This window comes from Hypomesus nipponensis, chromosome 17 (genome assembly GCF_054491055.1).
Source record: "Hypomesus nipponensis isolate SF chromosome 17, ASM5449105v1, whole genome shotgun sequence".
Taxonomy (NCBI): Eukaryota; Metazoa; Chordata; class Actinopteri; order Osmeriformes; family Osmeridae; genus Hypomesus; species Hypomesus nipponensis.
In genome coordinates this window covers 15,212,226-15,226,480 of record NC_140377.1, presented here as the reverse complement: position 1 = coordinate 15,226,480, position 14,255 = coordinate 15,212,226, and the positions used below count along the sequence as shown (strand labels likewise).

General features: G+C 39.6%; 2 protein-coding genes across 2 annotated transcripts in view; one reads left to right on the top strand and one right to left on the bottom strand.

Annotated features, from left to right (window-relative positions):
• The window catches only part of septin12 (septin 12), a 152,837-nt gene extending 147,963 nt beyond the window's left edge, over positions 1–4,874 (bottom strand). The window contains exon 1 of the mRNA XM_084678313.1: positions 4,551–4,874. Within this exon, the coding sequence (XP_084534439.1) occupies positions 4,551–4,560 (10 nt within the window). The 5' untranslated portion in view covers positions 4,561–4,874. The remainder of the gene's footprint in view (positions 1–4,550) is intronic.
• A 7,013-nt stretch (positions 4,875–11,887) lies between these two features.
• On the top strand, positions 11,888–13,610 carry LOC146253673 (zinc finger BED domain-containing protein 4-like). The gene is made up of 3 exons (XM_084676914.1): positions 11,888–12,733; positions 12,821–12,832; positions 13,272–13,610. The coding sequence occupies exons 1-3, from the start codon at positions 11,888–11,890 to the stop codon at positions 13,608–13,610; spliced, it is 1,197 nt and encodes a 398-aa protein (XP_084533040.1).
• Positions 13,611–14,255: the final 645 nt, after the last annotated feature.

The following is a 14,255-nucleotide window of genomic DNA, read 5'->3' as shown; positions in this document are numbered from 1 at the left end:
AAATTGTCTTCAATATTCCCCAGAATTGGCACACATCATCGTCAGAGTAACCCTCACAGAAGTTATCCAAAGATTTTTGATATTCAAAACCGTTTGTCCGGTACAGCCAATCAAAATTGGCAACAAAGCAACCAAACAGGAAGTTGGGTCACATCTCAGCTAATCTTGAGAAATCAACACCAAACTTAAAATGATGACTCGGAACCCTCTTCTGAGGCTGTCCAATTAAATTTGTGTCATGTGATCACAGGGCGTGGCCGCAAGAAGCAAAATGTGTTTTGGCCAATAACTGTTGATTTGTTAGCCTTTATTAAGTGATTTCTTGTCTCATGATATCTTTGGACATCCTGTGTGTGACTCGTAATAGCTTGTGATAATAGCCGAATTGATGCGGCCGCCATTTTGAATTATTTGAAAAACGTTTTTTCTCTACTCCTCCTACACATGTTGTCCAATCTTCACCAAATTTGACAGAGATTATCTTCAGACCAAGCCTCACAAAAGTGATCACGTTTTTTTGATTTTAGAAACAGTTTTTCCGGTACAGGCAATCAAAATGTACCGTTAAACCAGCAAACAGGAAGTTGGGTTGTATCTCAGCAAATCTTTGATGGATTCACACCAAACTTGCTGCGTGTACTCGTTACCCTCTTCTGAGGATGTTTAAAATGTTTTCTGGGTCATTTGACTGCTTGGCCACCTCATTGCTGCTTGCTGCTTTACTGTTACTAGTCAAATAGCTAATTCTGTATATACATGTGTATAATCAAAGACATGAAGCAAGATTGCAGGTTTATTCCCTAAACTGAAGTTTACAATTTCTAGTTTAAAGATATCACATCCAAATCGAATGACATTATCTTCTCCAACAACAAAATCTTTCTCTGTTGCACCGTTCCCCACTCGTCTTCTACGTAAATTTGCATGCTGCACTTTCAGGCAGTGATCAGTGCGCTCTGATGATTTGCATGTTAAACAAACAATATTTGAAATATGTAGTACATTGGTTATTATTTATTATCTCTTACAAACAGGCATTTATTATATCGGCATTCAGTAACAACAGGACTGTTGACACAAGGCTTATTTTTAGTAGCCTAATAGCAAATTTGATAGCGGCTGAATCTGTAATGTCCAGCAACCACATTGAGTTAGATCGGGAAAATGTTTGTACATTTATGTTTGACTAGTTGTCTCCATTCTTACGTATGTATTTCTTTCAGATTATCTCTTAAAACAGTGACATAAAACATCACACAATATAAATGGTTTGATGAAATACATTGTGACATTTATAGAAGAAAAAAAAAACGTTTGAAATTTCGATTAGTCAATTTTCACAAGTGTTTAGTGTCGAGTCTTGGTCGACCAAAGAAAATATGATATTTTTCGGGGTCAGCCCTAATTATTTGTGTTTAGTTTATTTTAGACCCAAGAACATTGTTTTGATGTTATTGCCATTTTAATCTATGCTAGATGTTATGTTTGTGTACCTCATCTATCAAGAGGGAGGACTGTTAGTGTTCACCTATTTCTTCTTTTGAGTTTTAGGACAAATAATTTTAATTGTCATTGGTATTGACAATTTAATGTTAATACACTTCAGTTTCCCCTCTTCCTTCAAACATAGGGAAATTAGTTTTGGTTCTTCGGCCAATATTAAACCTCCTATAAGGGGATGCTACAGAGTGGTAAACATGGCCTTGTCCCAACTTTTTTGAGACATGTTGCTGCCATAAAATTTAAAATTGCCTTATTTCTTCCTTAAAATGGTACATTTCATCAGTTTAAACATATGGGTTTGTTAGATATGCAAATCATTGTGTTCTGCTTTTTATTTTCGTTTACACAACGTCCCAACTTTTTTGGAATTGGGGTTGTACCTAGACCACTAATGGGAGCAAGATCGTTTTAAAGCATGCATTATAGAGAATTGTCTGGAACATTTTCATATTAAACTGATTAAAAGCTGTTATTAGGCACTCTTGACATAACTGCAAAAATCAATTTTGCATCCAGCAAAACATTCTGGGGTCATTACTCTGACAATGAATACTCACATCCCACAATCCTTCTAATCACATACAGTGTAGACAAACACACTAACTTGCTTGTTGGACTCGCTAGCTTGTTATGATAAATCAGCCTCCCAGGTATGTTCTTTATACTACTGTGTAGCTGAATAACTGTTAATGTGGTACGGTAACATACCAAACACCTATTCAGCTTGTTGTGCTATTGTGTAGTTGAATAACTTGCCTTTCCAGATTAAATGTCTGTTTTTGGTCTTGGATGTTGTGAAATAAATGTTGAAATAAATGCAATTTATTGTCCAATGCAACTTATATATGTTTTTTTCCTCTTCATGACGCATTTTTTGACTGATGCAACTTATACTATGGAGCGACGTATAGTCCGGAAAATACGGTACTGGTAAAACTCCATGACAAGCGCATGTACAGTATGCACACAAACACAAGACAGTGTTATCCAGTGAATGCAATGGTGCAATTCAACAGACAGAGGGATTTTGTTCTTGTCAGGCACCAATGTGAGTCCAATACAGTATTACTTAATTATATACTGAATATTCAGTTAATAGTGACAAAGAAAGCAATTACTAGAACTAAAACAAGAACCAAGTTTAATTGATTAATTTACCAATACATGGACACATGCAGAACTGTCAGAGAAAGCAATTTGTTCAGAAAAGCATGTCTAAGCTAGGTTATTCTAAATGAAAAAAAGAAAAAAAAGAACAGTACTTCCTACTCGCGCTGCAATATTTCTCTGACGGCCATGCATGTTGCATTTACCAGGTACATTTCAGATACATATTTATTTTTGGATAATACAGCTGCCAAGGATTTCAAATACACAAGCCCCAAGTGTTGCAAAAAAAGTACAAAATCTTCATACATTAATTTGGGAGTATTTTGGTTCAGTTTAACAAATAACCCACCTGAAACTCCAGTCATTCCCCAATTGAAGGAAAGTTATTACATGTGATCTATATGGAGGTATGAATGACCTCACTGATTGGATGGTCTGAGTGTGTGTTTGTGGGTGTGTGTGAAGGGGGGGGGGGGGTCAATAGCCAAATCATTCGATAAGTATAACAATCTTTTTAGTTTTATAATGTCTCTTTTTAGAAGCTCTTTAGAAGCTCCTTTAAGGCCCCGTCACACCATAACGTTCTGGTCAACAATCTATGACGTTAGAGGAAACATTGGTAATTGTCCATGGTCGCTGGTATAGTGCTCTTATAGCGCCAGAAGAGCGCTGTGTGGACGCTGGTAATCGTCGGTAATCGTCGGAGAATGCTGGTCCAAAAAAAAGTTTAGAACATGCACAAAAGTTTTCATGGAACCCGCGTTCTTCAACGATTAATTTTGAAAGCTGAAAAACGTTTGTGGACTGTTTGAATAACGTTGCATGTGTTTGGCTATCGTTAACCGGTCGTTACCCTAGAGTTACTTGGTTGTTATTCATCGTTTGCTTTCGTCGCAAAAGCAAACGTTTTCATGGTTTCATCCCACGTCGCTGCGACCCAGTGACACGTCATCACACGCTAATAGTTTTCAGGGGTGTCTTACTTGGTCGATGTTACACACTCCTCATGCGTCAATCCCACGCTAGTCATGCGTTATAGTCACATGTTAGTCACACGCCAGATGTGTACAACAATTTGAACTTTCAGAGAACGTTAACCAGAACGTTATGGTGTGACGGAGCCTTTAGGTGTAGATGAAGCTAACCAAACTATAAACAAATCTGAAAAGAAACAATGGCTCATACTCAACTATTGGAGTAAAATAAATTACAACACAATGGATAGAACTATGCATGCACTCCTTGTGTATTGATCACTAATCGTACACGACCACTGAGGTCTACCTGGCAATGTCAGCTGGGTGTGACCTTTTGAACATATATGGGGTTCGACGAGGATTGCTAGGTCGGTTGCATCAACATGAAACTCTTCTGACACATACAGGAAAAGAGTTACTGACCTGTGTTCTGCTTCAGCAGAAATACTGTGGTGAAAAGAGGAAGTGGATTGAACTGGTCTCTTGACATTGTACCTATCATTTAGTAACATTTCTGCAGTGTGTCAACTGTGCAACTGTGACAGTTGACAGCTTCATTTTATAGACATTAAATTGAATTGATATATGACCTGCCAGTATGCTTTGTTTATTGGTTATGTTTTGTTTTCACTTGAAACGGTCAATGTTTTACACAAGTCTAAACAATCTTTTGCTAAAATTGTACTTAGCATTAAAAAGAGAAGATAGCCCACAATATTTCACACATCTTGAAATTCAGACAGTTTTACAAAATCCTGCTTGTTTTGTCCAATAGGAGGCACTGGAAGCTACAATCTTAGTTTCATTATAAATACTTTTGCCTTTCTTAGCTATTCATTCTTTAAAGTTGCAGCTCATGTGTAACCGCACAACACTGCTGGCTTCATTGTTTTGAGAAGTGGATTGAATGCTGCTCATAAAGACACATAGGGGTGGGTATGAAAAAAGCAACATTCTTACCTTCTTTCATTCACAAAACCTTTGTCAACATACTGGTTCACAGTTGCACAGTTGGCCTTATTGCAGGCCTGTCCCAAAGGCGATAGAAAAGTTATTCTTTCTCTCTTAACAGTTCATCCTCTCGTCTGTTTTCCTCAATGCCAGAAAGGTGGTGGAGCTGATGTGTCTGTCCTTCCCCTCTTCTCTTCCTCTTGCACTCAGTTGCTTTCCATCTCTTTCTCTGACTGCCTCTCTCTCTCTGTATTTGTCCCTCCCTGTGCAACAGCTAAAAGCAGCTCACAGGCCATTTAGATGCAGATTGACCAAAGAGCTTCCACTAATCCCAAGAGAAGGCTTCACCTCCTCCTCCCCCCATTGCTCTTTATCTAACCCCTCCCAAGACTCATTTACACACGAGTGGATGTGCCGTCAGTGCTCCTAACTCAAGATGGAGGGATATCCAACTGACTGTATCCGAATGCAAGTAATTGACCTATATAATCAATAAATTGGAAAAAACGCTCTTTGAAAAGGGAAGCAACTAAATGCATCAACTCATTTTCTTCCCCCATCTCTCTTTCTCATCTAACTCTTTTTCTCTATCACTGTATCTCTCATATCATCTCCCTGAGTCTCACTCATGTGCTCCTTCTCCCTCTCTCATTTACACTTATTTTCTCTCCGCACCTTGCTCTCCTTTCCTCCCTCTCTCTATTCCTACAGGAAGAAAGGGAAAGAAAACAAAAGCTTGCACCATTAATTCAGCTCACATAATGAAGTGGCAGTCTTAACGTACAAAAAAAAAGAGAAAAAAAAAAGACAGAGTTTGAGCTCTTTTTCTCTCTATGTCTCGTTCAAGCTTTCGACTGAGCAGAATCAATACTCCTGTTAAGATCATCCCAATGTGTGTGTATATGTCATCCACCGAGTACTTGGGTATTATGATATAGACCAACTGAGCCCTGCCTGAGATTTTTGTGTTGAATTTGTTATTAAATAACCACATACCTAACAGAAAACCAAAATGTAAATGGACTCCCCCATGGCACACATCTTCCTGTACAATTTGAATCATTCTGCCTCCAACGTCGGAAAATAGATCATAAAGTTAAAATGTCTAACTAATTTACAAATATTCGAACTCAACTTTACAAACCCATGTCTTGTTTTGATGAGATTAGTCTATTGATGAGATTTTTTCCCCCCTGATAGATAAAATCTTCTGTAACATATCTTTAAGAACATATTGAATATGTTAAATGGGAAGTTTGATTAAGTGTGCAGGCATGTTCTCCAGTTCTCCTTTACTTGAATGTGTCTTTTTTCATTGATTCAGTGAGATGGTATCATAATAATCAGGCTACAAGGGGTACAAAATTAAATAAGAGATGGCAAGAGTGAGGGAAAACAGGGAGGGAGAAATAGAAAAACAGAAAAACAGAAAGAAAGAAAGAAAGAAAGAAAGAGAGAAGGTGGGAGTAGGAGAGGGAATGAAAGAGGGAGCAAGAGATAGGAACAGAGAAAGAGAGGAAGGGTGGAAGTGAGAGACAGGGGGGAGTAAGGAAGAGTGAGAAAGAGAGGGAGGGAGAAACAGAGAGTGATGGAGAGGGTTTAAGTATCCAGCAGCAGCCCACTGAGTCTCTATGGAGATGCATGTCATTGTTGGAGGGATAAAGAGAGCCTTTTGCTCCTTTCACTCACCTACATTCATGCTTTTTCCACTGACTTCCACTGGACTACCACACATGCACACACAAACACACACACAAACGCACAACCTTCCGATCAATCTACCATTCTACACAGTAATGTGTTATTTGCTAAAAAAAACAATGATGTGTCCAGCAAAGGTTGACCTAGAAGTATATATACTATAACACAACATCAAATAGTGATACAATCAATACTGCCAATGTTGGGATACAACAATAATAACGCAAAAAAAGTTTGTTAGGTTATCTACCAAATGAGTTAGTGTGGACAGCCCTATTAATTTTTTTTACCTCTAGTTGAGACTGGAGAAGTCAGAGGACTGCATTCACTGGCGTTCAACTGATATAGAAGTATTCAGGATGTCAGTAAGCAGACAGGCGTGTGTGTGTGGGCGTGACAGGCTGTGTGTCAGAAGATGATGCATTTCCTGGCCCATGGGCCATGAACTTCCTGGTTTTTAACTAGCTATAGTACAACCCAATATTTCACTCTCTACCTCCATCTTGCTGCTCCCCTACCTTCACTTTCACACACACACCCTTTTTCTGTCTCTCTTATCCCACTCATTTTCTTTCTGTCTTTTTGCTGTCTCTCCCTTTCTGACACAGATCCTCTGAGGAGGGCAGGAGAGTTTGACAAGTTTCTTGTTGCCAAACCTATGGCTGTGTGTGTGTGAGTCTTTGCGCATGTGTTTGCATGTTTTCCGCCAAACAAGCAGTGTCCTGGACAACTCCCTGTTTCGCAAAGACAATAATAAGCATGGCACATTGACAAAGTTTCTGGCATAGAGATACATAGATGTTTAAAATGGAGAAGTTCCACTTTCACTTGTTTGGAATACATTTACATTTATTCATTTAGCAGACACTTTTATCCAAAGCGACTTCCAAGAGAGAGCTTTACAAAAGAGCATAGGTCACTGATCATAACAATGAGATTGTCCCAAACATTGCAAGTAGCCAAAACATGAAGCATACATTGTGAAAAAGCTAAACAAGTGCCAAAAGGGAAGACCCATAAGAGCATGCAGTTATACAAGTTACAAATTAAAACAACATGAACCAACACAACACAAATTATTGTGAAGGACTGTTAGTACGTCAAATATAAGCAAATCCACAGGTTTTACTCAAACCTATTGGTTCTTTTAACATTACAATATTAAGTTTATAAAACAGAAGTTATTTTAATAATAGTCACAACTTGGAGACAACATGCAGAGGCAGGTGTGCCAGAGCAGAGGTTACATTACTACTGGATTCTGAGATAACCAGGCATTTAAAAATTCCTATCCCACTCCTGCAGCCTACACTATGGAAATATCATCTGGTGAAAAAAATCCATACATTCCACTCGATGTCTCAATCTTAACTTTCAGTTCAACCCTGTCCTAATCTATTTTGTGTGGCTTGGTAGGCCAGGGTGCAGGGGCAGATCTAGAGATTTTCATTCGGGGTGGCAATGGGGTGGCAGAAGGATGTTGTTGGCTTGCCTACTCCCTATGGTAAATGATTAGGCTACAACATTGTAGTTTAAATTGAACAGTAACATTAATATTATTTATTGAAATGTTCTGTAATGTATAAATCATATTTTTCCATGGGAAAATTGGGATGGCAGTATTTTTTATTGGGGTGGCAGCTGCCACCCCTTGGATCCGCCACTGCCAGGGTGCTACAGTATGTAAATCTACAATTGCAAACATTTAATGCTTTACATATCTTTGTGAAGAGCCAGAAAATCATGCAGAAACTAACTATTGACAGCAACTGCAACTAGCCCAGATTTGCCAAACACTGCTCTTGACTTTATAAATATACTTTAGAACATCACGTAATTCTGGGATTGTTGACCAAAACTCATCATCAGAGTACAAGTCATACTTTCACACACACACACGAGAGAGATGCACACACGCATACAGTTGCTCTTATACTTCTTCTAAACACACTCACACACACACACACAAATAACTTCTGAGGGATATCATATCCTATATTCAATCCTTTGTCCATATACTATCCTATTTCAATCCATAGTCTAAATTTACTGATGAAATTCAGTGAAAAAGGTGAACCCAAAAATGGCTGAGATCCTCTCACTTTTTTGGTATCAGTGAGGATAACAACAAATCTCCATTAAGACATGCATTTAATCCACCTCAAATCACCTCTGGAGTTATTGAGGCACAAGCTTGGTTGTATTGTATTATTTGTAGGGCTGTCCCCGACTAAGATTTTCTTTGATCCACCAAGACACGTCTAAACACTTGTGAAAATCAACTAACCAAAATTTGAAACTTTTTTTCTTCTTCAAAAATGTCACAATGTTTTTCATCTGACCATTTATTTTGGGTGATGTTTTACCTCACTGTTTTAAGAGATAATCTGAAAGAAATACATATGTAAGAAGGGACATTGACAACTAGACAAACAAACGTACAAACATTTTCCCGATCGGACTCAATGTAGTTGCTGGACATTACACATTCAGCCACTATCAAATTTGCTATTAGGCTACTAATAATAAGCCTTGTGTCACCAGTCCTGTTGTTACCGAATGCCAATAAAATAAAAAATGTTGGTTATTATTTATTATCTCTTACAATGTACTACATATCTAAAATATAGTTTGTTTAACATGCAAATCATCACAGCGCACTGATCACTGCCTGAAACAATGGGGCTCTGCCTTACAGATATCAACTATTTGTTTCCAACTAGTATCTATTCCAATAGTTACTAGTATCTATTTCAGTTTTACTAGTATCTAATAATTAGATACTAGTACTTATACATTAGTTACTAGTATCTATTCCAATTCTTACTAGTAAAAGTTGTATTGTTACTAGTAACATTTTAAATTGAACTATCAAGTAGTCATTTTCACTCGCCACAAGCAATGACGAGTAAAAAGGCAATTCTTACTAATTCTTACTTGCCTTCAGCAAGGGCACAACCATTGTTATCTCACATATATATTATTATTATTAATATTATTTATTTTTGCGCCCCTAAAACTTTGTTAATATTTGGACTACATAGACAACCTAGGTGTCAAAGTTTCGTCTTGGTAGCAATTGAGTTGCTTGTATTGGGATTTACGTTCCGTAGCATGGTTTAAGTAGAAATTAAGTTTTTGTGGCAAAAGTGAAGCTAACGGTGGCTAACTTGCTAGCCACAGTCACTGACGCCACTAACATCACCAACGTCACAAAAACTCTTAAAGTTTTTTTTTTAGTTTAGCAGCTCGTTAACTTCTGGAAGATGGCTAGGCTTACTGCTTTACTGCAAAGCAGCTGCAGAAACGCCACAAGCAAAGAGGCCTGGGTGAACTATTTGCTCATTTTACTTTGTGATATGACACACAATTGTAATGTGTATTATACAATATAAGCTAATATTTTTAAGGAAGTACACTAGTTTACTATTTCACTGAAGCATTAGCATCATGACATTAGGTGCGTTCGACATGGATTGCGGCTGCATGAAACGACCGGCGAGAGTGGCCGCTTGCAGTCGGGGAGGGGTTGTAAATGGCTCTGTGAAGTCGGACATTTCAGCTTCTCGTGGTTTGCTGCATTGACGTCAGTCACTGCAGATTAAGCACTGTTTGCTTACTTAGTCTATTTATAATTAAACGTAGTCTTTCCCATGGGCGTCAGCAGCATTTTGAAAGTGGGGGGGGACACATTTTGCCGTAATTTTTTTAAAGATGTAGATGCAATTTCCCGCATTCTGGTGCATTTACCACAACTATTACTACCATATTTGTTATACATATATTGAGGGGCTGGACATTTAAATATTTTGAAAACTAAACTTCCCAATAAGCAATGGGACATCTTCAACTACCTGTCACCTTTCAGCACTCACCTCAGCAACAGAGCTGTCTCTGATAATTGACATAAGCTTAATGTAGATTGTTCATATGAAGAATTCTGAGTCGTAAATCATGTTATCAGCGTATCAAATTCACAATTGGTATAGGTTTAGAAGCCTAATAATTATGTAGGCTACATAAAAAATGTGCATCACCCTAAAGCATGACTTGACAGTTCAGAAATGGTCAAATGTGTGTTGAAACCTGTAGTCTTTTCCACAGATCACATCCTTAGGATGTAAGCTTTCAGAAAATACATGGGTTAGGTGGTTGAATCCGTTTCCCTAAATGGCACAGCCCAAAAAAGTATCAGCCATATACTCCATTTACCAATACCGAATTTATTATGCATGGGCAGCATACTAACATGGAGAGAAGGACGTGTCTCTTGTCTCATTAGATAACATCCTGAGGGTATAAGCTTTCAGAGGATATATGGTTTTAATGGTTGAATCAGTTTTGCCTTCATGTTACTGTCAAGTTCTTTCTCAGTAATGCTGGTCCACTTGGCAAGACCCAAAAAGACGCGAGGCACAACTCAGCTTTAGTGTTTTTTATTGTAAGTTTACACCAGCACGATAACAGGTTGAAAACCTTAAAGAAAGAAACAGATTCTCAGTGCTCACAATAACAATTAGACCACAATCGGTCACCAACAGAAATACAAGTATGCAACTTAGTGATGGGCTGCTCGGTACTACGGTGTCGATACTGTCCCGACACTTTCAACACTCACTGCATCGGAACAACGTTCCGAGACAGGTTTTTAAACACTTCCGGTCACGTGGCAAAATGTTTCGAAACGTTTTGTGACGTGATCTTGAACGAAACCTGTGTCGCACTTGCCAAAAGACTCTGACGTGTTGGGGTATAAAATGAGGCGGCAAAGCCAAAGGTTCTGAATGCGTGAGACCTTGGTTGAGAGATTTGTGAGAGTTTGAGAGAGATAGAGATTGAGAGAGTTTGAGTTTGAGAGAGATAGAGATTGAGACAGTTTGAGACAGTTTGTGACAGTTTGAGACAGTTTGAGAGAGACAGAGAGAGTTCGAGACAGAGAACGTTAGAGAAAGTTAGTTACTTGTGTGCCATTAGCGAAATCCTGTTTGTTCATTTGTCTGTTTGTGTGCTGTTGTGTGTATAAAAAACAAAATATATATATATATATGTAGAGATATTATCAGTATTAGCTTCAGTGTAGTTATTCATAGTTTAGTGCTGCCTTAGTTAGTTCATTGTGTGTTTCCATAGTGTGTTTATATTCAGTATTAGTTGATAGATATTTTGATAGATAGTTCAGATAAATAGTTTAGATAGTTTGTAGTAGGCCTAGTGTTAGCTTGAGAAATGGAGAATAGGGCCAACAAGAGACAAAGGTCCCATGTGTGGGAGCACTTTGATCTGGTCTCCCCTAACAAGGTGCAGTGTTTGCAATGCCCTATGAATTTGTCGTACTGTAACAATACATCTTCAATGTTAAGGCATCTGCGAGCTAAGCACCCAGCGCTAGCAAACCCATCTGCACCCAATGCAGAGGATGCTGTTGCAGATGCTGCTGTAGCTGCTGGGAGGCCTGCAGTCCTACCACACGGTATGATTGCTTTCACAATATCATGTAATGGTCAGAGGTTGTAGGCTACATAAGTTATACAGTATATGTATGAAAGTTACAATACAATTAATGAAAATGAAAATTATAATACATATTCAAACGATTTGTTGTCTTGACAGCAAGGAAACAAGCACTGGATGATGCACTGGTAGAGATGGTGGTGAAGGACCTACAGCCGTTTTCTGTGGTGGAGGATGAGGGCTTCAGAGCATTTGTGGGGAAGCTGGATCCAGACTACACTCTTCCGACAAGAAGAGCTTTAAAGATCATGGTTTGTGATAAATATCACACAGCCAAGGAGAAGGTGAAGGCTGAGTTGAGGGATGCAGCAGTTTGTGTCAGCCTGACGTCTGACATGTGGACCTCCAATAACATGGATTCATACCTGGGTGTTACATGCCACTTCACCAAAGAAGATAAGTTATGTTCAAGACTGCTGGGTGTTGCCAAGTTCACTGGAACACACACATCAGAGCATATTAAGGACGCAAAGGATTTGCTCATAGCAGACTGGGGTCTACAAGGCAGAGTCAGGTGTCTTGTTACCGACAATGCAGCAAACATGGTTCTCTGTGCTTCACTGATGAAAATCAGTCATGTTTCATGTTTTGCCCATACACTAAACTTAGTGGTGAAGAAGGGCCTTGATGATACTGCTGATCTGGCAGCGATCCGCTCAAAAGCAAGGAGGATTGTGACATTATTTAGAAGTAGTTGTACAGTCAAGGACAGGTTGGCAGATGTCCAGAGACAGATGGGAAGGCCACAACTGAAGCTGATCCAGGAAGTGGAGACACGATGGAACAGCACCTTCTCCATGTTCGAGCGTCTGCACGACCAGAGGGAGCCAGTAGGAGCTGCTCTCTCTAGTCTGAGGACAGACGTGACAGCAATGTCAAGTGCAGAAAATGACACCATCTGCCAGTCACTTTCCATCCTTGCCCCCTTCAACCACGCAACTGTGGAATTGTCAGCTGAGAGCAATGTGTCAGCCTCCAAGGTCAGTTTAGTATCTATCAGTCCAACAGCACTTACAATACAACACATGTGTAACAATTAACATTTAAATATCTGTCTTCTATTCCAGGTTATTCCAATGGTGAGGATGATACAGCACAGCATTGCATTGAAGCTGACTGTAACAAGCGACCCCACAGCAGCAGATTTGGGCAACAAGCTACTGCGATGTTTAAGGGCCAGGCAATGTCCAGAGACGGTTCATTGTCTACAGGCTGCAACCATTTTAGATCCAAGATTCAAAACAATTGCATTTGGCAACCCGGATAAAGCAAAGGATGCACTTAGATACGTCACAGCAGAGTGTGCAAAACTCATCAAGGCAACAGCTCCAGCTCCCACACCAGCTCCCACACCACCTCCACCAGCTCCCACACCACCTCCACCTACTTCCACGCCTGGCACCAGTCATCAGAGACAAGCTGGACCGACAACATCAGAGGTGTTATTCTTGGATATGTACTTGTATCTTTAACATTCCTTAGAAATGATTTATTCCTAATGATTTATTTCCTTGAAAGGGGAGCGTCCACCACATCAACCTGTGGTCACTCCTTGATGACCGAGTGAGTGACACCAGGAGAGTCCAGAGCACCACTGCCAGTGCTACAATTGAGGTACAGCGGTACCTGGCAGATGCCTACCTGGACAGAGTGGAAGACCCCTTGGTTTACTGGGGCAGAAATGCAGGGGTCTTCCCTCACCTTTACAAACTGGCGATGGTCCATCTGGCCATCCCTGCAACCTCGGTGCCATGTGAGCGCATTTTCTCGAAGGCTGGCCAGGTGGTTGATAAAAAACGTAATCGCCTGAGCCCAGGCAATGTTGATAAGATCCTGTTTCTCAATAAAAACCTGTAAATGTACCTTCTCCCTCACAAGTCTTATTGCACTACTTCATGACACACATCAACCCGAAATCCATACTCCACTAACAAGATAAATTTTTGGCCTTCCTTTTGGTTTGAAAACAATGCAAAAGATGTATAAATATATATATGACAATGTCTATTTTTAGTTTACCGTCTTGAACCGTTCGAAAACCATTCTTTGGGCCAATAATATCTTTGAATGAGATAGATCTCTCTGGCGTTCGATACCACACTGTCTGCGTTGCAGAACGGCAATACTTCCACTCAACCACACAGCTCATTACAAATTCAAGGTGGAATTAGCTATAAACCCGTTGGTTATGCCATACTCGTAGCTGCCAGCAGATGTCGCTGTTGAGTAAAGGTTTCAAGCGTTTCAAAGGCCCCGACTCAAATGTTTCAATTGTCTCGATGTTTCGAAAAGCCTCGATTTGCCCATCACTAATGCAACTAACACATGGTTCCAAGCTACTCACCAGTGGCGTCTCAGTGGTCTTCCGCTGCATTGTTTGAGCATGGGCGCTTGCACCTGTTTATAATGCCCAATCATGCCCAATCAATGCAGAGGAAGTCACAATCTACCTAGTGCGCCCTGTGGTGTACAGGCTTTTTGAAGTAGAAAATACTACGAGAA